The sequence below is a fragment of the Trichomycterus rosablanca genome, chromosome 18 (assembly GCF_030014385.1).
Source record: "Trichomycterus rosablanca isolate fTriRos1 chromosome 18, fTriRos1.hap1, whole genome shotgun sequence".
In the NCBI taxonomy this organism is placed as follows: domain Eukaryota; kingdom Metazoa; phylum Chordata; class Actinopteri; order Siluriformes; family Trichomycteridae; genus Trichomycterus; species Trichomycterus rosablanca.
Genome location: NC_086005.1, coordinates 19745388 through 19773113, shown reverse-complemented (window position 1 = coordinate 19773113; position 27726 = coordinate 19745388). Strand labels below are relative to the sequence as shown.

At 41.7% G+C, this 27726-nt stretch overlaps 1 protein-coding gene across 1 annotated transcript in view; it reads right to left on the bottom strand.

Moving 5' to 3' along the window:
• Nucleotides 1–3624: 3624 nt before the first annotated feature.
• Nucleotides 3625–27726, bottom strand: part of ttc28 (tetratricopeptide repeat domain 28) — a 413424-nt gene continuing 389322 nt past the window's right edge. The window contains exons 14-23 of the mRNA XM_063013621.1: nt 26816–26960; nt 25342–25521; nt 24398–24885; nt 21993–22240; nt 21779–21903; nt 20365–20596; nt 11508–11584; nt 10072–10201; nt 7132–7239; nt 3625–5773 (exon numbers count right to left, since the gene is read on the bottom strand). Of these exons, the coding sequence (XP_062869691.1) occupies nt 4278–5773; nt 7132–7239; nt 10072–10201; nt 11508–11584; nt 20365–20596; nt 21779–21903; nt 21993–22240; nt 24398–24885; nt 25342–25521; nt 26816–26960 (3229 nt within the window). The 3' untranslated portion in view covers nt 3625–4277. The remainder of the gene's footprint in view (nt 5774–7131; nt 7240–10071; nt 10202–11507; nt 11585–20364; nt 20597–21778; nt 21904–21992; nt 22241–24397; nt 24886–25341; nt 25522–26815; nt 26961–27726) is intronic.

Genomic DNA, 27726 nt, shown 5'->3' with positions numbered 1-27726 from the left:
TATACATATATCCTTGCAGTGTGCACATCGGCCTCTTTTGTCCTTTTGTCCGGGGGATGTGGTGGGTCATTCTGGCCATTTTGTTCCGGACACCCTTACATTGGGGACTGGAGATCTTCCCTAATCCAGAGATGGTTTCCAGCTTTTTTATTTGTTCACCAGAATTAGGTGGCAAGTTGGTCATAGAAGTGCTTCCTTCTCAGCACATCTTTTTTGGGGATCTGGAAGGGTTCACAATCACATCTGTACAACAGCCAAGCCTTTACACTGGCAGTATGATTGTATACAAGAAGATGTACAAGTACCACCTGTAAGACCTCAAACAGAACCAATGTATCTGTGTATGAATCCAACAGATCAATACCATCCATGAATTTATTTGTGAATGCCTACAATGGCTGGTCTACTAACTTCCACATTTGATTGAGTTTTTTTTGTCTCTATTGTTAAGCTTGTTAAGCTTCTCAACTTACATATGTGCACACATGCATACACATACACACACACACACACACACACACACACACACAGAAGGTGGTGAGCCGACCTCTCAGAGCTGTACATTGTTTTTGGTTTTGGCATGTTGACAGCGTGAACAGGTATTAAAACTTAGTAATTAACTAACATTTCAGGTTCAGAGCACTCTGGATCACGTTCTCTTCAGGGATCTCGGTGTACTTAGCTGCATTCATCTTTCCCTCCATTAGGACTGGTTTCCCCGGTCCCACTGCTGAAGAACATCCCCACATCATGATAATGCCACTGACATGCTTCACTGTAGGGATGGCATTAGTCAGGTGATGAGCGGTGCCTGGTTTCCTCCAGACGTGATGCTTGGTATTTGGGCCAAAAAGTTAAATTTTGGTTTCATCAGACCAGAGAATCTTGTTTCTCATGGTTTGAGAGTCCTCTAGGTGCCTTTTGGCCTTTTACTAAGGAGTGGCTTCCGTCTGGCCATGCAACCATAAAGGTGTGATTTGTGGAGTGCTGCCTAGATGGTTGATCTTCTGATAGGTTCTCCCATCTCCACAAGAATACACTGATGCTCTGTCAGAGTGACCCTCGGGTTCCTGCTCACCTACCTGGCCACGGCCCGTCTTCCCCGATCACTCAGTTTGGTCGGGCGGCCAGGTCTAAGAAGATTTTTGGTGGTTCAAAACTTCTTCTATTTATGAATGATGGTGGCCACTGTGCTCTTTGGGACCTGTAAAGCTGCAGCAATTTGTTCTGTACCCTTCTCCAGATCTATGCCTTGACACAATCCTGTTTTTGAGGTCTTCAGATAATTCCTTTGACCCACTGTCAACTCTTATATGCACTCTTATATGCACTGTCAACTGTGGGACCTTATATAGGCAGAATTTACCACAGGTGGACTCTAAATTGTAGAAACATCTCAAGCAGTATCAGTGAAAAACTGCACCTCAGCTCCATTTTGGGTGTCGTATCAAAAGGTGTGCAAACTTCTGTACATATTTAACATTTTTATTTTTAAAATGTCTAAAAACCTGCTTTCACTTTGTCATTGTGGGATATTTTACCCTAGTGGCGTAAACCCTATTGGCGGTTCAAATCCAGGCTCTGCTATGCAGCCACTGTTGGGTCCTTGAGCAAGGCCCTTAACCCTGTCTGCCCCCGGGAGCGCCGTATGATGGCTGACCCTGTGCTCTGACCCCAGCTTCTAAACAAGCTGGGATATGCAAAGAAATAATTTCATTGTACTGTACACCTGTATATGTATATATGACAAATAAAGTATATCTTCTCCTTCTTCTATTTTGTGTAGAAGTTTATGACAAAAACTCAATCTAATATACAGTAGAATGAGTCTGTAATGTAATAAAACATGGAGAAGGTGAAAGGGGTGTGCAGACTTTCCAGCTTGACTGTATTTATTTTAGCTGAATTATTTATCCTGGGCACAGGTTGCAGTGATTTAGGCACCCACCAGAGTCAGACAGGGTGTCAATCCATCACAGAGCAACACACACTCACACATTCACTCAATTACTCACACTGGGGTGTGGGAGGATGCCAGAGAAATTCCTCCCAGACAGTGATTGGAGAAGAGGATTAAATCCAAAGGTTTAACCCATGATACTTTTCAACCCACTCAACCAGCTGTGCAAACCAAGCCACATGTTTTTTGGAATAGAGGAGCAATAAAAATGACTAGTAGGTACAGGGTAAATTACAAAACACTTACTCAACTTGTATACCTTTGACCCCATGATGCTGGTTCTTTAGTACAATCGATTTAGAGGAATGCAGACCAACCATCAGATAGATCCTTTAAAGCTGCCATGCTACAAAAGCCATTCCTGCAGGACAGCTGATTCTTTTAATACATACCTGATAGTTCTTCTTTGTGTCCAGTTGACCCAAAGAAGATGAAACAGTCTTCTATCTGCTTTTAGTAAGTGAGTGAGATACAACCCCAAATCAGAAAAAGTTGGGGCAGTATGGAAAATTCAAATAAAATAAAAATGCAGTGTTCCTTAAACATTACATTTACTTTCTTTTATTTGATTGCAGACAGTTTGAACCTGAGATATTTCATGTTTTGTCTGCTCAGCTTCATTTCATATGTTAATATACCTCCATTCCTGCATTTCAGGCCTGCAACACATTCCAAAGAAAGTTGGGACATGGGAAATTTAGGGCTAGTAATGAAGTGAAAAAACGAAATAATGACGTGATTCCAAAGTCTTTGAGTCTTTGATGAGCAAAGATGATCAGAGGATCTCCAGTTTGTCAACAAATGTGTGAGAAAATGATTGAAATGTTTAAAAACAATGTACCTCAAGGAAAGATTGGAAGGGATTTGCATATTTCTCCCTCTACAGTGCATATCATTAAACCATTCAAGGAATCGGGAGGAATTTCAGTGCGTAAAGGCCCAAGGGTGCAAGCTTAAGCTGAACGCCTGTGATCTTCGTTCCCTCAGACGGCACTGCATCAAGAACCATCACTCAATATTAGCTGATATAACCACATGGGTGAGGGATTACTCTGGCAAACCTTTGTCAAGCACTACAATACAGAGTTACATGCACAAATGCCACTTAAAACTTTACTGTGCAAAAAAGAAGCCTTATGTTAATCATGTCCAGAAGCGGCGTCGACTTCTCTGGACTCGGAGGCATCTAGGAAGGACCATCACACAGTGGAACCGTGTATTGTGGTCAGATGAATCAGCATTACAGCATTACATCAAAGATGAAAAGGACCATCCAGACTGTTATCAGCAACAAGTCCGAAAGCCAGGGTCTGTCATGGTATGGGGCTGTGTCAGTGCCCTTACACTTCTGTGACGGCAGCATTAATGCAGAAAAGTACACTGAGATCTTAGAGCAACATATGCTGCCTTCAAGACGTCATCTTTTCCAGGGACGTCCATGCATTTTTCAACTAGACAATTACAAAGGCATGGCTGCAGAAGAACAGGGTACGGGTACTGGACCGGCCTGCCTGCAGTCCTGACCTTTCCCCAATAGAAAATGTGTGGATAATCACAATGTGAGTCAAAGTACAAAAGGAGACAAACATCTACTACTAATACAAAACAGATAAGATGATAAAACACCAGTGCTGAAGTCAGAGCGAGTAAATTAAAACCTTTTATTGATACATTTTACTGAGATAGTTCTGGATGAGGACATATGGAAAATCTTTGTCAAAAAGACACAATCACTGAATAGCAAAAGAACCCATGCTTTAATACTGACACTCGATTCACATAAATGTCAGGTCCAATGCATTTTTCTTCTTCACCGTTTCAATAAAAATATGAAAATGTTTGTTCGACTTTATTTTGTGCATGGTGTGCCTCTTTAATAATATAAAAATGTATAATACTGATTGCAAAACACTTTTAATTTACAAAAAATAACTGTAATAACAATTACAATTCATAATTATAACAATAACAATAATTATATTCGAAATTAAAACCAAAAATCAAATCAAACCAACCAGTTAAAACCATGTGGTCCTTCACTAACACAAACAGTGAGCGTCTTTTATACCAATACCATTTTGGTATAGTCTTTTTTTTTCCTGATGCGTGTCAATTCATGGTCAGTCTGCATATACGGATGGTACTTTTACAGTGTAGGTGGAAGCATTATGATTATCCGCTCTCTGCTCAGTGGACGGAATGAGGCTGTGAGATCTGGCCTCCAGATCTGTCCTATCGTTCATTTTCATAAACGGGCACACATCCAAATATTCTACCTCTGCCATTTTAGGAAGAAATGAAAACTAGAAGCAAGCTTTCAGCATTTCGATGAGGGAAAGAATCTTCCAGGGGAGATAAATTTATACCCGTTCCCAGTAGGCAGTCTGATAGTGTGGGAACCGGGGCTACTCCCGGTGGAAGGCGTGGGTGAAGGGGTGACCCCTTTCGTCTCCATCTTCCGATGGCCGTTGGGCGGGTTTCTGGAGCCAGGATCTGACTGACTGTCTTGCAGTTCGTAACCGGGCAAGTCTTGACCCTTGCCGTGGCGCGGGGACAGATTAAGAAGACCTAAGACATCCTTTTGGGAAGTACTTAATTTGGCTCCACTGTGGAAAGCCCTCATTGGTCCAGACTGCTGCTGATGAGGGTTGCTGGCCCAAAATGTCTTTAGATTGTGGATAGCCTGCACTTTCTCGTCGATGGAAGCCAGTTTAAGGCGGTCAAGGTCACCTGGACTGGAACGCGTTGAGTCGGTAGAGGAATAGGACAGAGCCGGGGAGGGGGCACTTTCAGCTGGTGACTGGTGGCCTGAGCTGGGAGAGATGTGCCCACTGTAAGGTGAGCTTGGATATTTAAGCTTGAACTGGGCGTGAAGGTGGTCAGATGTTGGTGATGGCTGACAGCTGTCCTTCAGCGATGTCTCTGACATGGCAGGGCTGTTGTACCCCGAGCTGATCTTCTGAAGCTTCTGTGATTTTATGCTGGCTCTGCTGCTAGGCCGACTAAAAGCACTGGTCTCCGAGCAGCGGAAGGCGGAGCCTCCGGTAGGTTTCGGGGAATCGCCTGTTCCAGGGCTACTCCTCTGCAGGGTCTCGACTGCCCGCATGTGGCTCTGTGTCTCTGCTAGGATCTTCTGTGCCAGCTCCTGTGGGTCCAGGGGCGTCGCTGGCGCCGGTGGACGGTCCTCCTGCGATTTCACCGTGCTGTCCGTTTCAGTACTGGACTGGTCTGATTCGCCAGTGTCCGAGTTGCCTGCCTTGACAGTCTTCTGAAAAGGCGAACTGGCACTGGGAATCAGACTAGTCGCCTTCACTGGTGACGTTGGGGTGCTGATGCTGCCCCTTGATGACACGGATGCTACGTATCCCCTGCCCGCACCTCCACGCCCTGTTCCCCGCTGATGGCCGGCTGGTCGCGGGAGTGTATCGCAGTGAGTGCCCAGAGGTTCACTGCTGATGATGCTGAAGCCTTGATACTCGTCGTCCTCGTGGCCCCGGGCGGCGCCGTGCGGCGAGGAGCGGCTCCGTGGCACAGAGGCGTGCCTCTGAGAGGTGAAAAGGCCGGCATGGCGGGGACGCTGCCCGGTGACGTCTGAGCTGCCCTCGGGCCGTGCCAGGAAGCTCATGGATGAGGCAATAGAGCTCAGGCTGTAGACAGAGATGGCATCTGAGGCCAGGCTGTCGGGGCAGGGAGGGGAGAAGGGAGCACTGACGTAGCCCGTGGGCAGTTGCTGACAAATAGACTGGGCAGAGGCCAGAGACTCGAGGGATGAGGAGCTGTCCAGGCTGAGGCGCTTGGGCAGTTCGGTGGAGTCTAAAGAGAAATAGCAGGCATTAGTCAGTCATATTGTATATTATGTACACTGATCAGCCATAACATTAAAACCACCTCCTGGTTTCTACACACACTGTCCATTGTATCAGCTCAACTTATCATATAGAAGCACTTTGTAGTTCTACAATTACAGACTGTAGTCCACCTGTTTCTCTACATACCATCTTAACCTGCTTTCACCCTGTTCTTCAATGGTCAGGACCCCCACAGGACCACCACAGAGCAGGTATTATTTGGGTGGTGGATCATTCTCAGCACCGCAGTGACAATGACATGGTGGTGTTGTGTTAGTGTGTGTTGTGCTGGTATGAGTGGATCAGACACAGCAGCGCTGCTGGAGTTTTTAAATACCGTGTCCACTCTATTAGACACTCCTACCTAGTTGGTCCACCTTGTAGATGTAAAGTCAGAGACGATCGCTCATCTATTGCTGCTGTTTGATTTGGTCATCTTCTAGACCTTCATCAGTGGTCACAGGACGCTCCCCACAGGGCGCTGTTGGCTGGATATTTTTGGTTGGTGGACTATTCTCAGTCCAGCAGTGACAGTGACGTGTTTAAAAACTCCACTCATACCAGCACAACACATACTAACAAACCCCCACCATGTCAGTGTCAGTGCCGTGCTGAGAATGATCCACCACCCAAATAATACCTGCTCTGTAGTGGTCCTGTGGTGGTCCTGACCACTGAAGAACAGGGTGAAAGCAGGCTTAAAAAGTATACAGAGAAACAGCTGGACTACAGTCAGTAATTGTTGAACTATAAAGTGCTTCTATTTGGTAAGTGGTCATAATGTTATGCAATTCTTGTACTAGCTGATTTTATTCCAGCCAGCTGTGCATTCCTACAAAGAGCTTTACCATATACAGAGTACACACTATGCTCTTTGTATTCCTCCAAACAGTACCAGCCGTTAAAGCGCCAAGAAGCAGCTTCCCTTTTTGGCCAAACGTTTCCACTGCTCCGGAGTTTAGTGGTGGCATGCTTTACACCACTCTATCCAACGCTCGGCATTGTGAGTGATGTAAGGCTTGCACACAGCTTCTCAGCCATGGAAACCCAAGCCATGAATCTCCCATTTTTCGTACCAATGTTAATGCCAGAGCAGGTTTAATACTGTTGATCATAGAATATCTAGAAGGGCAAACTGGCATGTTGCAACAGTGACAACCAATTACAGAACCACGCCTACATTTATTTAGCTCTGTTTATAAAAGCAGACTGCATTGCTAGGTGCTTTGTTTAGACCTTTGGCAATATGACTGAATACAGTGAATAAGAGGTGTGTCTCAATACTTTCATTCAAACAGTGTACATGTAGATAGAAAGTCTTACCAAACAGCGCCAACAAAGACTGCAGGGCAAAGTGCATGGTGCGGCGATTGGCCTGTTTTCCGGTCTTCAGCACCACCTCCTCCTGACCAACCTCACACAGGTCAAACCCTAATAAAGAGAAAAGGAGAGAAGGTTAGAACAAAGGAAATACACTATATTGTCAAAAATATCTAAACATCCCGCAAATAAAAACACAGTGTTTCTTACATTTACTTTGACTTTTATTTGATTGCAGACAGTTTGAACCCAAGATATTTCATGTTTTGTCTGCTCAACTTCATTTCATTTGTTCATATACTTCCATTGCTGCATTTCAGGCCTGCAACACATTCCAAAAAAAGTTGGGACGGGGGCAATTTAGGGCTAGTAATGATGATGTGATTCCAAACAGGAGATTGTAATCATGGTTTGGTACAAAAGCAGAGGATTGGAAGGGATTTGCATATTTCTCCCTCTACAGTGCATAATATCATTAAACGATTCAAGGAATCGGGAGGAATTTCAGTGCGTAAAGACCAAGGGCGCAAGCTTAAGCTGAACCCCCGTGATCTTCGATCCCTCAGACGGCACTGCATCAAGAACCGCCACTCTACAAGCACTACAATACAGAGTTACATGCACAAATGCCACTTAAAACTTTATTGTGCAAAAAAAGAAGCCTTATGTTAACCATGTCCAGAAGCGGTGTCAACTTCTCTGGGCTGGGAGGCATCTAGGATGGACCATCACACATTGGAAATGTGTATTGTGGTAAAATGTATCAGCATTCCAGGTCTTTTTTGGAAAAAAATGGACACCGTGTGCTCTGGACCAAAAACGAAAAGTACCATCCAGACTGTTATCAGCAACAAGTCCAAAAGCCAGGGTCTGTCATGGTATGGGGCTGTGTCAGTGCCCTTGGCAAAGGTCATTTACACTTCTGTGATGGCAGCATTAATGCAGAAAAGTACATTGAGATCTTAGAGCAACATGTGCTGCCTTCAAGACGTCATCTATTCCAGGGACGTCCATGTATTTTTCAACAAGACGATGCAAAACCACATGCTGCACACATTACAAAGGCATGGCTGCGGAAGAGGAGGGTACGGGTACTGGAGTGGCCTGCCTGCAGTCTTGACCTGTCCCCAACTGAATTCTGAAACGAAAAATGCGACAACAACGACCCCGTACTGTTGCACATCTTAAGACGTGTTTGCAGGAAGAATGGGACACAATAAAAGCTGAAACACTAAATCACTTGGTATCCTCTGTGCCAAAACGTCTTTAAAGTGTGGTGAAAAGGAATGGCAACATTACAAAGTAGTAAATGCTTTACTGTCCCAACTTTTTTTTGAATGTGTTGCAGGCATGAAATGCAAGAATGGATGTTTATTACAAAAAAAACAAAACAAAGTCAAAGTAAATGTAAGAAACTCTGTGTTTTTTTACTATTTGCATTTTACATGCTGTCCCAACTTTTTCTGATTTGGCTTTGTAATATATGCTTTCAATTTGTGAAGGAACACCCCTTTATGACAAACTGGAGTTCTGATTGCAGTCAGGCTTGACGCCACTAATCCTGTTTTGAATAAACGGGCACAACCTTTACATAGACACATCATGTAAAATGCTTTCCTGGCTGAGTAAAGGTTGTTGTAGAAGCAAGGTGGAGAAAGTCCATATTGCCAATGGTTTTGGAATGGGATTTCCAACCAGCTCATGGTCTAGTGTCCACAATTTTTGGGCCAGGAAGCTTGTTTTATTATCTAAGCCTAAATGTGGAACAGGCATGTAAAAGTAAAATACACTGATCAGCCATAAGATTAAAACCACCTCCCTGTTTCTACACTCACTGTCCATTTTTGTCAGCTCCACTTACCATGTAGAAGCACTTTGTAGTTCTACAATTACTGACTGTAGTGCATACTTTTTAGCCTACTTTCACCCTGTTCTTCAATGATCAGGTTTTTACAGTTAAAAACCTCCAAACTTTTCCCGGTTGTGAAGTAAAACACTAACTCGTTAGAAAGCCAATCAAGCGTTTCATTGACACATCATCTGTGTGACGCAAACTGAATAAATGCAAATAACATTTTGCAATTCTTACTACCAATTTAAATCAGAAGGTCTGGTTGGTTCAGAAAGCGGCCTTTCAACCATTAGCGCCAATTCTGTAGGAGCGTCCCATTCACCCCAGTTGTTCCTGTGAAGTGCACTACGTAGGGTATTCCACCATTTTAGTGAGATTCCAATCCAAAGGTAACAAAAATGTTCAAATGAAGTGAACTTCAAACTGTGTAGGGAGTAGGGAGCGACGCTTCATCACTACGCCGGAAGCTGGCTGTAACATTTACCCATTGCGTGTGTTGCGGGTTAAGACGGCCGGAGCGTTATCAGAGAGCAGAAAATGACACGATCAGAATGATGTCGGATCGACGTTTCATTCATCTTTAATAAAGACTAGCAGTAATGTGAGAATAACCAGAGAACGTCCAGAAACGCTGCACAATCCACCAAAAACACAAATGTAGCTCGTTTACTTTTACACCGTTAATCACAAACAATAAAACAGCAGGTGATGACATCACAGAGCGGCTGTACGATGATAAAATCAGGTTTATTCCCAGATGACATCACAATATGATAGACGCCTGAGCTTCGTTAGTTTGATAGTTTAGAAAGTAAAGAAACGCTCAAAGAAATTTCAGGTAACAAGACGCTGTCATGTACGTGATGTCACAGGGCATCCGAACGAATTTGTTTAACCTGCTTAAGGTCCCATAGACAAGATCATGTGAGCAGTGTGTAGGGAACACAAGGGCACTCAGTAGGGACCATGTGGCTACGAGTCATGAGTCGAGTCATTTGAAACGAGTCTGAGTCGAGTCTGAAGTCGCTGTGTGTGCATACAACATATACAACAACATAATCACAGTACGCTGACTCTGCAGAAGTACTCACCCAGAGCTGCCAAGAACTCATGGCAGCCAGGTAGCCTCCAGAGCTGCACACTGATGGAGACCTGGATGGGCACCAGTGAGAAATCATGCTCCTTTTCACCCGACTGCAACTGGACCAACACCTGGTGAAGCTGCCAAGAGAGAATATTCAGAAATCAATAATAACACATTTAGAATATGGTAGTATGAGCTATACCAGATTTTTTAGGAAAGAGGACACACATGTATTGAAGAATTTGATTCTTAACAAGTAGTCTACATGGCCAGAGGTACAAGAACACCATTTCAAAACCATTAACTTACCTGGTGAACAATCTAAGGTCCCCAGGTCACCTAGGTCTCTCTACACAGAACTCATTTATTTAATTGAATTTACACTGATCAGCCATAACATTAAAACCACCTCCTTGTTTCTACACTCACTGTCAATTTTATCAGCTCCACTTACCACATAGAAGCACTTTGTAGGTCTACAATTACTGAATGTAGTCCATCTGTTTCTCTACACACCTTTTAAGCCTTCTTTCACCCTGTTCTTCAATGGTCAGGACCCTCAATGGTCATTCTCAGCACTGCAGTGACAATGACACGGTGGCGGTGTGTTAGTGTGTGTTGTGCTGGTATGAGTGGATCAGACACAGCAGCACTGCTGGAGTTTTTAAATACCGTGTCCACTCACTGTCCACTCTGTTAGACACTCCTACCTAGTTGGTCCACCTTGTAGATGTAAAGTCTATTGTTGCTGTTTGAGTTGGTCATCTTCGAGACCTTCATTAGTGATCAGAGGACGCTGCCTATGGGGCGCTGTGGGCTAGATATATTTTTGGTTGGTGGACTATTGTCAGTCCAGCAGTGACATCAGTGCTGCTGTGTCTTATTCACTCATACCAGCACAACACACACTAACACACCACCACCATTGTCAGTGTCAGTGCAGTGCTGAGAATGATCCACCACCCAATTAGTACCTGCTCTGTAGTGGTCCTAGGAGTCCTGACCATTAAAGAACTGCATGAAAAAAGGCTAACAAAGCATGCAGAGAAACAGACAGACAACAGTCAGTAATTGTAGAACTACAAAGTGTGTAGAAACAAGGAGGTGGTTTTAATGTTATGGCTGATTTGTGTGTTTTATACACCTAATAACAATCGGAGTGTCTAAAATGCATGAACTGAATAATTAGAAGGGGTGTCCACATACATATGGCTATTTAGTGTATATTGAGAAAAGCAGATAAACTGAGTTGAGTGCAATTCCTGAAGCACTTACCATTCCCACTACATTTTTAACAGCCTTCAAGCAGCAGGTTAGGAAAAAGAGAAGAAGATGGGATTTAGTTGCACAGGAAGCAGGCATTAGTACCATCATTTACATGCAGGATTTCAAATACACTGGGTACGATGCACATAATAAATAAGACATGTCAAATGTTCTCACCCTGCTGATGAGCTGCTCTCCGGTCTCAGAAGCCGTGATGAGTTTACACAGAGCCTGGAGGGCAGGAGGGGGCAGACCTGAAGATACAGAAAACCCAGAGCTTAATTAACCCACTTAAATGCATTAAATAACATTAAACAGCACATACATTCACAGTCAAAAAACAAAAACACAAGATCTGGCAACTTCATATCACTATACGTTAGGAGTCATGTCCCTCTGAGTGGCCTAGTTTGGCTGGCAGTTGAGAACATGGAGGCGCAGTAGCATAATGATCTGGCAACCTCTCCAAGTTGACAATTAGCTGTGCTTTCGATCCATCTGTGCTGCCTAGTCTGGCAGGCAGATGGAGCAAGGAGGCTCTTAATTCCTATACATCGATCAGCCATAACATTAAAACCACCTCACTGTCCAGTTTATCAGCTCCACCTACCATATAGGAGCACAATTACTGACTGTAGTCCATCTGTAACTTTGCATGCTTTGTTAGCCCGCTTTCATGCTGTTCTTTAATGGTCAGGACTCTCCCAGGACCAACACAGAGCAGGTATTACTTAGGTGGTGGATCATTCTTAGCACTGCAGTCACACTGACATGGTGGTGGTGTGTTAGTGTGTGTTGTGCTGGTATGAGTGGATCAGACACAGCAGCGCTGATGGAGTTTTTAAACGCCTCACTGTCACTGCTGGACTGAGAATAGTCCACCAGCCAATATATCAGGCCAACAGGTGGACCAACTAGGTAGGAGTGTCTAATAGAGTAAACAGTGAGTGGACACGGTATTTAAAAACTCCAGCAGCGCTGCTGTGTCTGATCCACTCATACCAGCACAACACACACTAACACACCACCACCATGTCAGTGTCACTGCAGTGCTGAGAATGATCCACCACCTAAATAATACCTGCTCTGTAGTGGTCCTGTGGGGGTCCTGACCATTGAAGAACAGGGAAAGCAGGTTAAAAAAGCATGCAGAGTAACAGATGGACTACAGTCAGTAATTGTAGAACTACAAAGTGCTTCTATATGGTAAGTATAGCTGATAAAATGGACAGTGAGTGTAGAAACGAGGAGGCCCCGTTACGGTACTGTTAAGTACCACATATGGCCAAAAGTATGTGGACATCTGACCATGAGTTCTAAAATGATAGCTCACTACTGCAGAGACCCAGATTTAATTCTCAGAGGTGCCACTTGTCTGGCAAGGCGCTCTACAGACACAACTGGCACAGCTATAGAAAGCTTAAGAAAATCTGATAATAGAGCAGACAGGCCATAAATCCACCTCTCTAATTTTAGATATTAGAGTATGCTGTTTACATGAGCACTAATACCTGTCTAGATTATCAGATCATTACAGTGCATAAGGCAGACTTAGTGTGAGTTCAGTCGTGCCAGACTCTCTTCCTTTCTGACTCGCCACAATGTTTTAGATGAGTGAAATGGAAATCCAGGCACTCCTAATTTACATGTCGTCTACAGGCACAAGCTTGTATTTAATAATAATAATACAATAATAATACATTTTATTTATATAGCGCTTTTCAAGATACTCAAAGACGCTTTACATAAGACAAATAATCAAAACAAATACGTACATACACCATACAAATCATAGTACAAAATCAAAATAGTACATCAACATCAAGAATAATTAAGATAAAAACAAAGAGAGCAGCATAAGACAGTTCATTAAAAATTAGCTAAATTATGAGAGAGAACAACAAATATAGAACAATTTCTTAAAATTAGACAGAAACAGGACAGATTTACATGCAATCAGGAAACTGAAAACTTTACAAGTTTTAGGATCTAGGACTTCACATTTCTGTCGTGATCTAAGTATAAAAACTATTAAAAAGAATAGCAAAAATAAAAGCATTTATTTTGTGTTGTTACAAGTTAAATGCCACTCTGAATAGATGAGTTTTGAGAAGTGACTTGAATTTGGACAGGTCAGGACAATCTCGTAGGTGTTTGGGGAGAGCATTCCATAAAGATGGAGCAGCTATGGAAAAGGCCCTGTCACCCCAGGTCCGGTGCTTGGTCCTAGAGGGTATGGACAGTAGGTTAGCCTCAGAAGAGCGAAGGCTACGGGAGGGAATGTGCTGATGGAGCAGGTCGGTGAGGTAGGATGGGGCCTGATTATGGAGAGCTTTGTGAGTGAATAGAAGAATTTTGAATTGAATGCGTTGAGCAACGGGAAGCCAATGAAGTTTTTGTAGAACAGGTGTAATATGATCACGGGAGCGAGTATGAGTAAGGAGGCGAGCAGCTGAATTCTGGATATACTGAAGTTTTTTTAGGATTTTGTTAGATGTACCATAAAGGATGCTATTGCAATAATCAATTCTGGATGTAATAAAAGCATGAATCAAGGTTTCGGCAGCAGAAAAGGAGAGTGATGGACGTAGACGTGCTATGTTTTTTAGATGAAAGAAAGCAGTTTTGGTGATGTGATTTACATGGCGGTCAAAAGAGAGGTTGCTATCAAAAATTACACCAAGATTTCGGATGTTAGAAGACGGAGACAAAGTGTCATTATCAATGGTAATTTGAAAATTTTTTGTGGTTTTTGCCAGGGTTGTAGGACCTACGATGATCATATCTGATTTTTCACAGTTTAATTTGAGGAAATTAGCTTTCATCCACAATTTCATTTCAGTGATGCAATTTGTCAGAGTGGAGTGAAGTTCAGTATTAATGGATTTGGAGGAGATGTAAAGCTGAATATCATCAGCATAGCAGTGGAAATGTAAACCATGCCGACGTATGATGTCACCAAGGGGGAGCATATAAAGAATAAACAAAAGGGGACCTAACACTGAGCCTTGGGGAACGCCTTGGGACAGTGGAGCAATGGCAGAACTACAATTGTTGATATTAACAAACTGTTGTCTGTTTATGAGATATGACCTTAACCACAAAAGGGCAGTACCAGTGATGTTGACAGAGGATTCAAGGCGGGACAGAAGAATGGAGTGATTAATGGTGTCAAAAGCTGCAGTAAGATCAAGGAGGACGAGAATATTAATTTGTCCAGAGTCTGAGGAAAGAAGAAGGTCATTTGTGACTTTGAGGAGGGCTGACTCAGTGCTGTGCTGGGGGCGGAAACCAGACTGAAATGATTCAAATAGATTATTGGAATTTAGGTGATCTTTGAGCTGTGAGGCAACAACACGTTCCAGTATTTTCGACAGAAATGGAAGATTGGAAATGGGCCGAAAGTTACTCATAATGTTAGAGTCAAGTCCAGGTTTTTTAAGTATGGGAGTAACAGCAGCCAATTTGAGTGATTGAGGGACTGAGCCAGAACTAAGAGAGGAATTGATTATCTCTGTGATAAGTGATGAGATAACTGGAAAACAACCCTTAACAAGTTTTGATGGAGCAGGATCCAAAACACAAGTGGAGCTTCGCATCCCTGTTAAGATCTCAGATAGGTCCAAAAGAGACACAGGTGAGAACTGAGACAGAGGCTGGGTAATAAATTGAGATGAGATAGGCGGAGAAACAGAGATGACAGGGGAAACTGTCAGAAAATTGTGGATATTCTCAACTTTTGTTTGAAAAAATGAGAGGTAAGAGTTACACTTGTCAACTGTAAAGGAATTGGTAGTATTGTCAACTGGTTTGAGAAGTTTATTTATTGTGGAAAAGAGAGTCTTAGGATTTGTTGATCCAGCATGTATGAGTTCGGAATAGTAAGTGGATCGGGCTGCCGTAAGAGCGTCTTTGTAATGTTGAAGATAATCAGAATAAATCTGATAATGTACTGTTAGACCGGTTTTCTTATAAAGTCTTTCAAGCTGGCGTTTACGGGATTTCATTTGGTGAAGCTCAATTGTGTACCATGGTGCGGAATGACTAAATGAAACAAATTTGGTTCTCAAAGGAGCCAGCTCATCAAGACATGAGGCGAGTATGTCATTATAGTAATCGACAAGGTCAGATGAATTACTAGACAGTACAGGACAGACAGACATCTTTTTAACAAGAGAATCTGAGAAAGCAGAGGGAGAGATATATTGAAGATTCCTGAAGGATATTTTACGTTTAGCTCTAGTGATGGGCCTAGTGACCTCAATGTCCATGATGATTGTCAAATGATCAGAGACAGTAAGGTCATGGCTGGACGGCTGATGAACTAGGACACCAGTAGAGCAGACAAGGTCAAGAGTATGACCTTTTTTATGAGTTGGAAAATGTATATGTTGTGTGAAATTAAAACACTGTAACAATTCCAAAAATTCCCTGGCAAATTTACAGTTGTTGTCATCAATATGGATGTTAAAATCACCCATAAGCAGTACAGAGGATGAGAGGGCACTAAGCTGGGTTAAAAAATCTGAAAAATCAGAGAGAAAGGAAGCGTTTGGCTTTGGCGGACGATAAACTACAGCAGTGACCAGAGGAGTAGGCCCTGACAACTTGAAAGCCAGGTGTTCAAAAGAAAGAGCAGCAGGAAAAGACAAAGTGGTTATTTTAATATCATCCCTATAGACTGCAGCAACACCACCACCTCGCCCTTCCATACGAGGTTCATCAATATACGAGTATCCCATTGGCGTGGTCTGATTTAACATAAAATAATCCAAGGGTTTATGCCAAGTTTCAGTGAGACAGAAAAAGTCTAGTTCACTGTCAGATATAAATTCACTGAGTACAGTACTTTTTGTGTTGAGTGAACGAACATTAAGCAATGCCATTTTCAAGTGGTATTGTTGTGTAGTTGGCTGTGAGGAACGAGGAAGAGAACGGAGATTTGCTAAGTCCACTCCGCGTTTCCTATCCCACTACGTGGACAGCGTTGTCATGGAGACTACACCGCTACTGGTGTGCAAGGCAGCAGCGCTCTGATGACGTGTTTGCGGAGCGACAGTGCGCACGGCTGACCAGAAGGATGGAATAGCGTTACCGTTTCGAAGATAAACAAGCTTTCTCCGGGAGCCCCTGTGAATATAACGAGGCCGGCGAAGGAGTCCAAGCTGTTTGATGACTGAAATACACGATGGAGTAGTGCAGTTGTTGAACTTCCTCAGCTGGTCAACGGAATAGTTCAACATCGTGCCGATCCCAGGAAAACTCATCCACCGTTCACCACCGGCCGCAGACGCGATGTACAGTAGAAAGAACAAAAAGTATCAAAAGCACAAATAAAAGTATCAAAAGTAACATAAAAGAAATAGATCCACAAGGTGTGTAAAAAGATGAAAACGAAAAACGATAAAAATACAATAAAATACGGTAAAATACGGTAAAATACGGTAACGGTAGCGGCAGCCAAATGCGCCAGCGTCCACCATCACCATGAGAGTGATCACTATTTGGAGTGACTTTCAATTTTACCCACACGTATCTATGTTCTCCCTGTTTCTGACAACAATGGAGCTGGAAAAAGCAAAAAATATATAAATGCAGTGTTCCTTACATTTACTTTGACTTTTATTTCATTGCAGACAGTTTGAACCTGAGATATTTCATGTTTTGTCTGCTCAATTTTATTTCATTTGTTACAGTTTTTCTCAGTCGATTTGGTACATTTCTCACATCATGATTTACATTGGCATCACAACAAGTGCATTTCTCAAAACAGTTAGTACAAACAGCAAAACTCAATGAAATACCTGCAAAAGCACGTACCTCGCTCAGAATTCTTTGTTTGTGCCTCAAAAGCAAATTTTTATGTCAATCAACTTGTCAGTGCCATCAGAATGTCTAGTCTGTGTGTCATTGCCTATGAACAAGGCAGTCAAAATACTTAGTCATGTTGTCAGTGCAACAGTGTACACTGTAAGTATATTCTGATGGAAACTAACTTAGCTTTTGATTACAAGAACGCTGCACATTTTGTGGCTTATCAATTGAAACGGTACGTGTTACACACAAAATACAAACTTACACAGAACACAAAGTTACACATGACTGTATGTGGGAGACTGACAGCAAGAAATTGGACTGGAATCAAATTTATACAGTAATATTATTTTACTGTATTGTTCGCACTGCAATTTGTTGACAAAAAAAATCAGATAGAAATTCAGGAAAGACAGACAACTGTTTGGCAGCACTCTATAACACAAAGGAAAAACTACAAAATTAGAAACTTACTCTGAACATTCAAAACAACCTGAGACAACAACTTAAGGAATTATAGTGCTTTCTTTTTTATAAATCCTGATGCTCCTCTCTTTTGGGCCACATGTTTTCATCCACGTCACACTAGATATCTGCCCTTGCAATGCAGTGTGGAAAGAATCTCCTGGAGTGCCTAATCCAGCCTCTGCAGGTATCTGCTGTGATATCCTCACAAGCTGCATCCATGGCAGTCAGCAGGTTCATCTGGGTGTGCGGCTGGTGATCGTACACCTTCCATCTCCAGGCTGAGAAGAACTCCTCAATTGGGTTCAGGAATGGGGAGTAGGGTGGGAGGAATTCCACCAGCATTCTATGATAAATGGCAAACCATTGCCTGATGGTGTTAGAGTGGCATGGACTCTCCTACCTCTTCCTCTGTTTTGTCCCCTCAGTCTTCCACCACACAGCCTTACCCCTCTTCTTGGCTGTTCACCCTGTACACAGCCTTGTCTTTCTATTGTGAGACTTTGTGACACTGCAATGTTTTGTGTCTCTATATGTTTGTCAATTGAAGGTTCATGAGATGCACCTCTGACCTATGGTTGAGAGCTGTTTGACCATTGGTTGATCTAAACCTTCACAAATTCCCCCTCTTAACTGAAAGCCAAGATTCACCTGAGAACAATTTAATCAATTTAGGATAAATTACCAAAAAACTTTCATAGAAATGTAAAAATTATGCCTGAGAGATTATGACAACATGTTCAGCACTTTTGCATGTAATGACCTAGGCAATGACCCGAAGCCTAAATGTTTTGGAGGGTGAGACAATTCAACAGACAATCAGTAGAACACATTTTGATAAACATGACAAGCAATTGATAATGCAAAAAACAGCAGACAATCGTACATGACCATTTGCATGAATGTACAAAAGCATTTGCAAAATGTGAAACACAATGAGAAATGCTATTATGATGTGCACAAGTGACAAGGAGATGTGGATATTGAACAAACAGTTTTGAGAATTTCAATTCTGATCTGAGAAATGAACCAAAGCGACTGAGAAAAACTGTAATATACCTCCATTTCTGCATTTCAGGCCTGCAACACATTCCAAAATAAGTTGGGACTGGGGCAATTTAGGGCTAGTAATGAGGTGAAAGCTTTGATGAGCAAAGATGATAAGAGGATCTCCAGTTCGTCAACAAATGTGTGAGAAAATGATTGAAATGTTTAAAAACAATGTACCTCAAAGATAGATTGGAAGGGATTTGCATATTTCTCCCTCTACAGTGCATAATATCATTAAACGATTCAAGGAATCAGGAGGAATTTCAGTGCGTAAAGGCCAAGAGTGCAAAATTAAGCTGATTGACCGTACACTGCATCAAGAACCACCACTCAACAATAGCTGATTTAACCACATGGGCGAGGGATTACTTTGGCAAACCTTTATCAAGCACTACAATACAGAGTTACATGCACAAATGCCACTTAAAACTTTACTGTGCAAAAAAGAAGCCTTATGTTAACCATGTCCAGAAGCGGCATCGACTTCTCTGGGCTCAGAGGCATCTAGGATGGACCATCAAACAGTGGAAACGTGTACTGTGGTCAGATGAATCAGCATTCCAGGTCTTTTTTGGGAAAAAAGAAATAGACGCCGTGTGCTCCGGACCAAAGACGAAAAGACCATCCAGACTGTTATCAGCAACAAGTCCAAAAGCCAGGGTCTGTCATGGTATGGGGCTGTGTCAGTGCCCTTGGCAAAGGTCATTTGCACTTCTGTGATGGCAGCATTAAAGCAGAAAAGTACATTGAGATCTTAGAGCGACATATGCTGCCTTCAAGACGTCATCTTTTCCAGGGACGTCCATGCATTTTTCAACAAGACAATGCTGCACACATTACAAAGGCATGGCTGCGGAAGAAGAGGGTACGGGTACTGGACTGAACTGCCTGCAGTCCTGACCTGTCCCCAATAGAGAATTTTGAAAGGAAAAATGCAGGAAGAATGGGACAAAATAAAAGCTGAAACACTAAATCACTTGGTATCCTCGGTGCCAAAACGTCTTTAAGTGTGGTGAAAAGGAATGGCAACATTACAAAGTGGTAAATGCTTTACTGTCCCAACTTTTTTTGGAATGTGTTGCAGGCCTGAAATGCAGGAATGGATGTTTATTAATAAATGAAATGAAGTTGAGCAGACAAAACATGAAATATCTCAGGTTCATCCTGATTGCAATCAAATAAAAGTCAAAGTAGCAGTCGGCTACTGGACATGTGTCGGAGGGGGTGTGTGTTAGTCACGGCTCTCCTCGGTCAGGAGTGGAGGTCAGCAGCAGTATAGGAAGCAACAGATGACAGGAGGTCAGTAATAGGAGCAGTAACAACGCCCAAGCACTGACCAGAGAAAAGTGAACCAGTAGCAGCTAAATAAACAGGAACCTGCCATGCCACCTATGGGACCTGGGATTGGAATGGTACCCTTAGGCCTTACAGAAACCAGAAAGCCATTACCTTTACTGGCTGAGATCCAGAAAACCAGAGCTAAAAACTACTTGCATGGGAGCTAGCTGACAAGAAGGGGGGTATCTGTGGGGGAGAGTAATGTAAATGAGGCACAGAGACTGCTTTAAAGTGTAATTCAAAGAAAACCTGAATTTAAAAACCTTTTTTGTCAACCTGAGCCCCCCAAAATGCCAGCCGGCATGGCAGGCAGGGCTGTTATGATTTCATATGCTTTGTACATGATAAAAAGATTTGAAATAAGTACCGAGCAGAGACTGCAAGGTGGCGCTGCACTGCTGCAGTCGGTCTCCAGGATCGGCCATAGGGAAGAAGACGGCGGCTGGGAGGCCTGCACTGCCCGGGTCCAGTTTGAAACCCACAGCACTGAGAAGAGCCTGCCAGCCCGGTACGCCCCCGACCTTGTTCTCCACGCTTTGCTGAGACGTGTACATGGAGTTACGCTGACCACTCTGAATGCGCTGCAGAGACTTCTCCACCTGGGAAGTGGAAAAAAGTGGATTTTTACAGTAAAGTGTCACAGTATGCATAACATTATGACCACCTTCCTAATATTGTGTTGGTCCCCCTTTTGCTGCCAAAACAGCACTGACCCGTTGATACTCCACTAGACCCCTGAAGGTGTGCTGTGGTATCTGGCACCAAGATGTTACCAGCAGATCCTTTAACTCCTCTAAGTTGTGAGGTGGGGCCTCCATGGATCGGACTTGTTTGTCCAGCACATCCCACAGATGCTCAAATGGATTGAGATCTGGGGAATTTGGAGGTCAAGTCAACACCTCGAACTCGTTGTTGTGCTCCTCAAACCATTCCTGAAGCATTGTTGCTTTGTGGCAGGGCGCATTATCCTGCTGAAAGAGGCCACACCCATCAGGGAATACCGTTTCCATTAAAGGGTGTACATGGTCTGCAACAATGCTTAGGTAGGTGCTACGTGTCAAAGTAACATCCACATGGATGGCAGGACCCAAGGTTTCCCAGCAGAACATTGCACAAAGCATCACACTGCCTCCGCCAGCTTGGCTACTTCCCATAGTGCATCCTGGTGCCATGTGTTTCCCAGGTAAGCGACGTACACGCACCCGGCCATCCACGTGATGTAAAAGAAAACGTGATTCATCAGACCAGGCCACCTTCTTCCATTGCTCCATGGTCCAGTTCTAATGCTTACGTGCTCATTGTTTGTGGACAGGGGTCAGCGTGGGCACCCTGACTGGTCTGCAGCTATGCAGCCCCATACGCAACAAACTGTGATGCACTGTGTATTCTGACACCTTTCTATCAGAACCAGCATTAACTTCTTCAGCAATTTGAGCTACAGTAGCTCGTCTGTTGGATCGGACCAAACGGGCCAGCCTTCGCTCCCCAAGTGCATCAATGACCCTGTCGCCAGTTTACCATTTTCCTTCATTGGACCACTTTTAATAGAAACTAATCACTGCAGATTCGGATTTGATTGCTAACTGAATTGCCGTAGGAATTTTCTAGGCTGTGAATTAGGTAGTGCCCTTAATTATGCCCCACCTAGAGGTCACAAACCTGTACAGACTTTTGCTGGTCGGTTCCACATGTTCCTAAAGGTTTGACTTTCAAATGCTGTAGGGAATACTGGGGGATGGGGAACAAAACAAATGCCCTCTGCTGCCCCTTTTGACACTTACCAGGTGCAGCAGGACCCTGAGCGCATCTCTGGCTTTATCTGGGTACTGCAGGATCTCAGCCAGGGCCTGGCTAATCAGAGACGAGGGGCTGTTCAGCTTCACATCGCTGCCGATCAGCATGTAGCCTGCAGAAACACACACACACATATGCAGCTATGCAACAAGCTATGAAGATGATTAGCCAGGTGGAATTTCACAAGTTTCATGACCTTACCTGCCCAGTTGGATGGATGAGAAAACTGCTTGCTGCCCTGTAGTGTTTTCATGGCATCGACGAGGGCGGCGCTGGCCTTAGTGCCGTTCAGCAGGGCCGTGTAGAAAGCGTGAACGAACATTTTGGAGGCAGCCATAGGCACAGGCCACAGAGACACCAGGACACACTGAGCGCCTGCTGCTAAAAAAGCCCGGGTGAGTCCTACCACCCCGTCCGCCGTCACCTTACTGTCTGATTCCTGGTAGGAACTGAGCACATCAAAACGCATCATAGAATTAGCACCATTAGCATTAGCTTCTGAGAAAAGTTTGCTGAATATAAACAAATACTTGTATATTGTAAAAACATTATGCAGCATTATCATCAAAAAATATTGATAATGCTGCAGCTGATAATAAAGATGATTAATATTATTATTATTATTACTTTAATATTCATATTATTATATTTTACTTTATAATGTTATTATTATTAGTAGTAGTAGTAGTAGTTATATTGTCTATTTTTCATATATTTTTATTGTTTACTTTCACTGTTCCATTATTATTCCATTATTACTATTGGTAGTAGTAGTAGTAGTAGTAGTAGTATTTTAATTATTTAGATTTGATTAATATTGGTGTAACTAATATTTTTAATAATATTATTATTTTTATTAATAGTATTCTCTTAAGTATAGTAGTATTTTGTTTTGTATTGATTATAACAATTATTATTATTATTATCATTAGTAGTAGTTGTATAAATAGTAGTAATAGTGCTAATGTTTATTGTTGCTATTATTAACTTATTTATTTATTTATTGGGTGTAGTAGTAGTAGTAGTTTTATTGTTTATTATTAGTATTGTTAGTAGTAGTAGTTCTAATGTTTATTATTAAGATTATTACCACTAAATGTATTCTTACTATTATTATTTATCTATTTATTAGTAGTAATAGTAGTTTTTATGTTTATTATTATTATTATTACTTTTATTATTTTATTAATATTATTATTTGTCTATGTATTATTAGTAGTAGTTCTTATGTTTAATATTATTATTATTATTATTACTTTTATTATTTCATTACTATTATTATTTATCTATTTATTAATAGTAGTAGTAGTTCTTCTGTTTATTATTATTATTATTACTTTTATTACTTTATTACTATTATTATTTATCTATTTATTGATAGAATAATAGTAGTAGTTTTACTGATTATTATTATATTAATTATTATTAGTATTGTTAGTAGTAGTAGATGTCTATTATTATAATTATAATAGTATTATTATTATTATTATTACTTTTACTATTTAACTACTTATTGGTAGTAGTAGTAGTATTAATAGTAGTAGTAGTTCTTATGTTTATTATTGTAATTATTATTAGTATTATAATTATTATTATTTATCTAATTATTGGTAGTAGTATTATTAATAGTAGTAGCAGTTCTGATGTTTATTATTATAATATTATTATTACTATTATTATTTATCTATTTATTAATAGCAGTAGTAGTTCTTATGTTTATTATTGTAATTATTATTAGTATTATAATTATTATTATTTATCTAATTATTGGTAGTAGTATTATTAATAGTAGAAGCAGTTCTGATGTTTATTATTATAATATTATTATTACTATTATTATTTATCTATTTATTAATAGTAGTAGTAGTTCTTATGTTTGTTATTATAATATTATTATTACTTTTATTATTTTATTAATATTATGATTTATCTAGTTATTGGTAGTAGTAGTATTAATAGTAGTAGTAGTTCTAATGTTTATTTTTGTAATTACTATTAGTATTATAATTATTATTATTTATCTAATTATTGGTAGTAGTAGTATTAATAGTAGTAGTAGTCCTAATGTGTATTATTATTATTTATCTAGTTATTGGTAGCAGTAATCGTAGTAGTATTAAAGTGAGTAGTAGTTCTAATGTTTATTATTATTATAATATTTATTAATATTATTTATCTGTTTATTGGTAGAAGTAATAATATCAGTAGTAGTTTTATTGATTATTATTATTATTAGTAGTAGTAGTAGTAGAAGTAGTATAAATAGTAGTAGTAGTTCTATGTTTGTTATAATTATTACGTTTATTATTATTCTTTATCTATTTATTGGTAGAAGTAATAATAGTTGTAGTAGTTTTATTGATTATTATTATATTAACTACAGTATTATTATTAGTAGTAGAAGTAGTAGTATTAATAGTAGTAGCATTCTAATGTTTATTATTATTATAGTTATTTTATAGTTTTTGGTAGTAGTTGTTTTATTATTATATTTATTATTATTATTATTATTATTATTATTATTATTATTATTATTACTGGTATTAGTAGTAGTGGTGGTTCTAATGTTTACTGATATTATTATTAATATTATTATAATTACTGACCCTAGCACCACTAGTTTAACCGGCAACCGAAGGTCCAGGATGTCTGCGGCTGTGAGCAGGAACTCCTGCAGTGGCGGACTGTCGCACACACTCTCCGCATCACTGCCGTCATCCTTGATGCTGTAGCTAGACTTCCCACCGCTCTCTCCACCCCCTGATGCCCCAGATGATGTACCTGCACCATGCCCAGTGCCTAAGTCCTGATTGGGCGCTAGCACCAGGGCTGCCAGCTTCCAGGAGACATGTGTGGCAAAGTGGGCACATTCTGCCTGGCTTAGGGCGCTCATGACCCGCTGCTTGGTGGCACCCGGGCCGGCCAGAGGCTGACAACCCAGGAGCTCAGCTACCATGTGGGCTTCCTCCTCAGCTGAGGGCATCGGGCCCCAGAGCCAGCGCTCCATCACCGAGCTGGGCAGACGCGGGTTGCCTACTACTGCAGCGGAGCTGCCTCCAGGGCACAGTGCTGGGCCAGCACGCCGGGGGTGAACCTACATAGGGGGACAGAAAAAAAAAATTATTAATGTAATTATAAATGCACAATTGTAATTAATTTGCATCACACACTGCACCCACAGTAGCCGAAAAGGGCTGCAGGCTAGCTTACATCTCCTCTGACCAGTTACAAGTTCCTACAGAGAGCTTTAACTAATACTGAGGATCACATTATGCTCTCTGTATTCCTCCACCACTCGTCATGTCACCCAAATCGGACAGAAGGAGTCGCTTATACTTTTATACTAATTAGTGTGTCCAAATAATCTGCCTTATAAGTCGATGTCTTATTAGAATCCTCTCTATTTAAGTATCTGCCTAGGTAGGCAGTAGGCAACAAGGCAGCTGACTAGGTTTTCAGACAGACCTTAAGGTCACTGTGCTGGTAAACTAGTCTTTTAGACACCAATTAGTGTGTGTGTGTTATCAATGGAATAAAAGTGCTAGCTGACCTTGGCATTGGCTCCCAGGCTACCGATGGAGGGCACGGCTATGAGGCTGAAGCGCTCGTACAGGTACTCGTTGGATGAACTGCCCTTCAGCAGGGCGAATGGAATGAGATAGAGCTCGCCTTCCAGAACCAGAACCAGCTGCCTGTGCCTGCCCACCGGCCCACTGGAATGCATCAGACCCTGCACCAGGCACAGACAGAGAACAGGAATATTAGTTAGAAAAGAAAGTGACACATATTTGTCTGGCTTAGCCAATAGAATTATTAGGCTATAAACACAATAGAGCATCAACAAATGCTCACAATTTAAATCAATTTATTTAAATATTTCCAGTACCCAATTGCAATTTTATCAGCTCCACTTACCATATAGGAGCACTTTGTAGTTCTACAATTACTGACTGTAGTCCATCTGTTTCTCTGCATGCTTTGTTAGCCCCCTTCTAGCTGTTCTTTAATGGTCAGGACCCCCACTGGACCACCACATAGGTATTATGTATTATTTAGAGGTATTATTTAGGTGGTGGATCATTCTCAGCACTGCTAGTGACACTGACATGGTGGTGGTGTGTTAGTGTGTGTTGTGCTGGTATGAGTGGATCAGACACAGCAGCGCTGATGGAGTTTTTAAACACCTCACTGTCACTGCTGGACTGAAAATAGTCCACCAAGCAAAACATCCAGCCAACAACGCCCCATAGGCAGCGTCCTGTGACCACTGATGGAGGTCTAGAAGATGACCAACTCAAACAGCAGCAATAGATGAGCGGTCGTCTCTGACTACATCTACAAGGTGAACCAACTAGGTAGGAGTGTCTAATAGAGTGGACAGTGAGTGGACACTATTTAAAAACTCCAGCACAACACACACTAACACACCACCACCATGTCAGTGTCAGTGCAGTGCTGAGAATGATCCACCACCCAAGTAATACCTAGTCTGTGGTGGTCCTGACCATTGAAGAACAGGGACTTTGTAGAACTACAAAGTGCTTCTATGTGGTAAGTGAGGCTGATAAAATGGACAGAGAGTGTAGAAACCAGGAGGTGGTTTTAATGTTATGGCTGATCAATATATATACATATAGACCATATATGTAAATAGCTATAGATTATAGATTATTATACTATGCTATCTATCTATCTATCTATCTATCTATCTATCTATCTATCTATCTATCTATCTATCTATCTATCTATCTATCTATCTATCTATCTATCTATCTATCTATCTATCTATCTATCTATCTATCTATCTATCTAGCTGGGTGACGTAAATAACACCCATCTGATCGTAGTTCTGTTGATGATATGAAAAAAAGAACTGATGCATCCCTAGAATTAAATTACACTGATAGATTACATCAACGTCATTCACCCTGATACATCTCATGAATAAAATAACTACAATTAAATACACACAATGAAAATCAATGAAACACACGAACAAATCAGATGCGTGGGTAGACGCTCACCCCCTCCATAGGAGCGATGAGGAGGTCATAGAGGGCGCGGAGGGGAGGCTTGCTCAGAGCGCTGGAGCGACGGGACAGAGAGGAGCTTCCTTCTTTCACCGGAGAGACTGTGTTACTGAACAGACTTGTCATGCTCTGACAGCTCCTAAACACAGAACACACACACAAAATCACGTATCACAGTGAGTACAGTGTTTCAAATAGTAAACGTTTGCAGATGCACCACCACCAGGTGGCACTGTGCATCCATCCGAGCATCCAGCACAAGGCTGTAAACGTCCCTTTACTCCAACACAAGCAGAGAACAGTCTAAAAACACAAATCTGCACAAGTCTTACTGGAATAACATATTGGTTGAAAACTGTTTGAATGAGGCAATGCTAGGAAATGCAGAGACTCGACTGTTCAAACAGAAACGGGAGGGTCATTCCACCACAGGGGGGCTAGTACAGAGAGAGAAGCACCTTGATCTCTGTCCATCCTGAGGTTTGAGAGATATGAAGAGTAAAACAAGGTTTATTAAGTTATCTAATGTAGGTCAGGGCTGGTCATTTTTTACACACATTGTCCATTTTATCAGCTTCACTTAGCACATTGTTTAGAAGCATTTGAAGATCTACAATTACTGACTGTAGTCCATGTTTCTCTGCATGCTTTGTTAGCCCCCTTTAATGCTGTCCTTCAATGGTCAGGACTCTCCCAGGACCACTACAGAGCAGGTATTATTTGACCAACTCATGACCAAACAGCAGCAATAGATGAGCAACCGTCTCTGACTTTACATCTACAAGGTGGACCAACTAGATAGGAGTGTCTAACAGAGTGGACAGTGAGTGGACACGGTATTTAAAAACTCCAGCAGCACTGCTGTGTCTGATCCAATCATACCAGCACAACACACACTAACACAC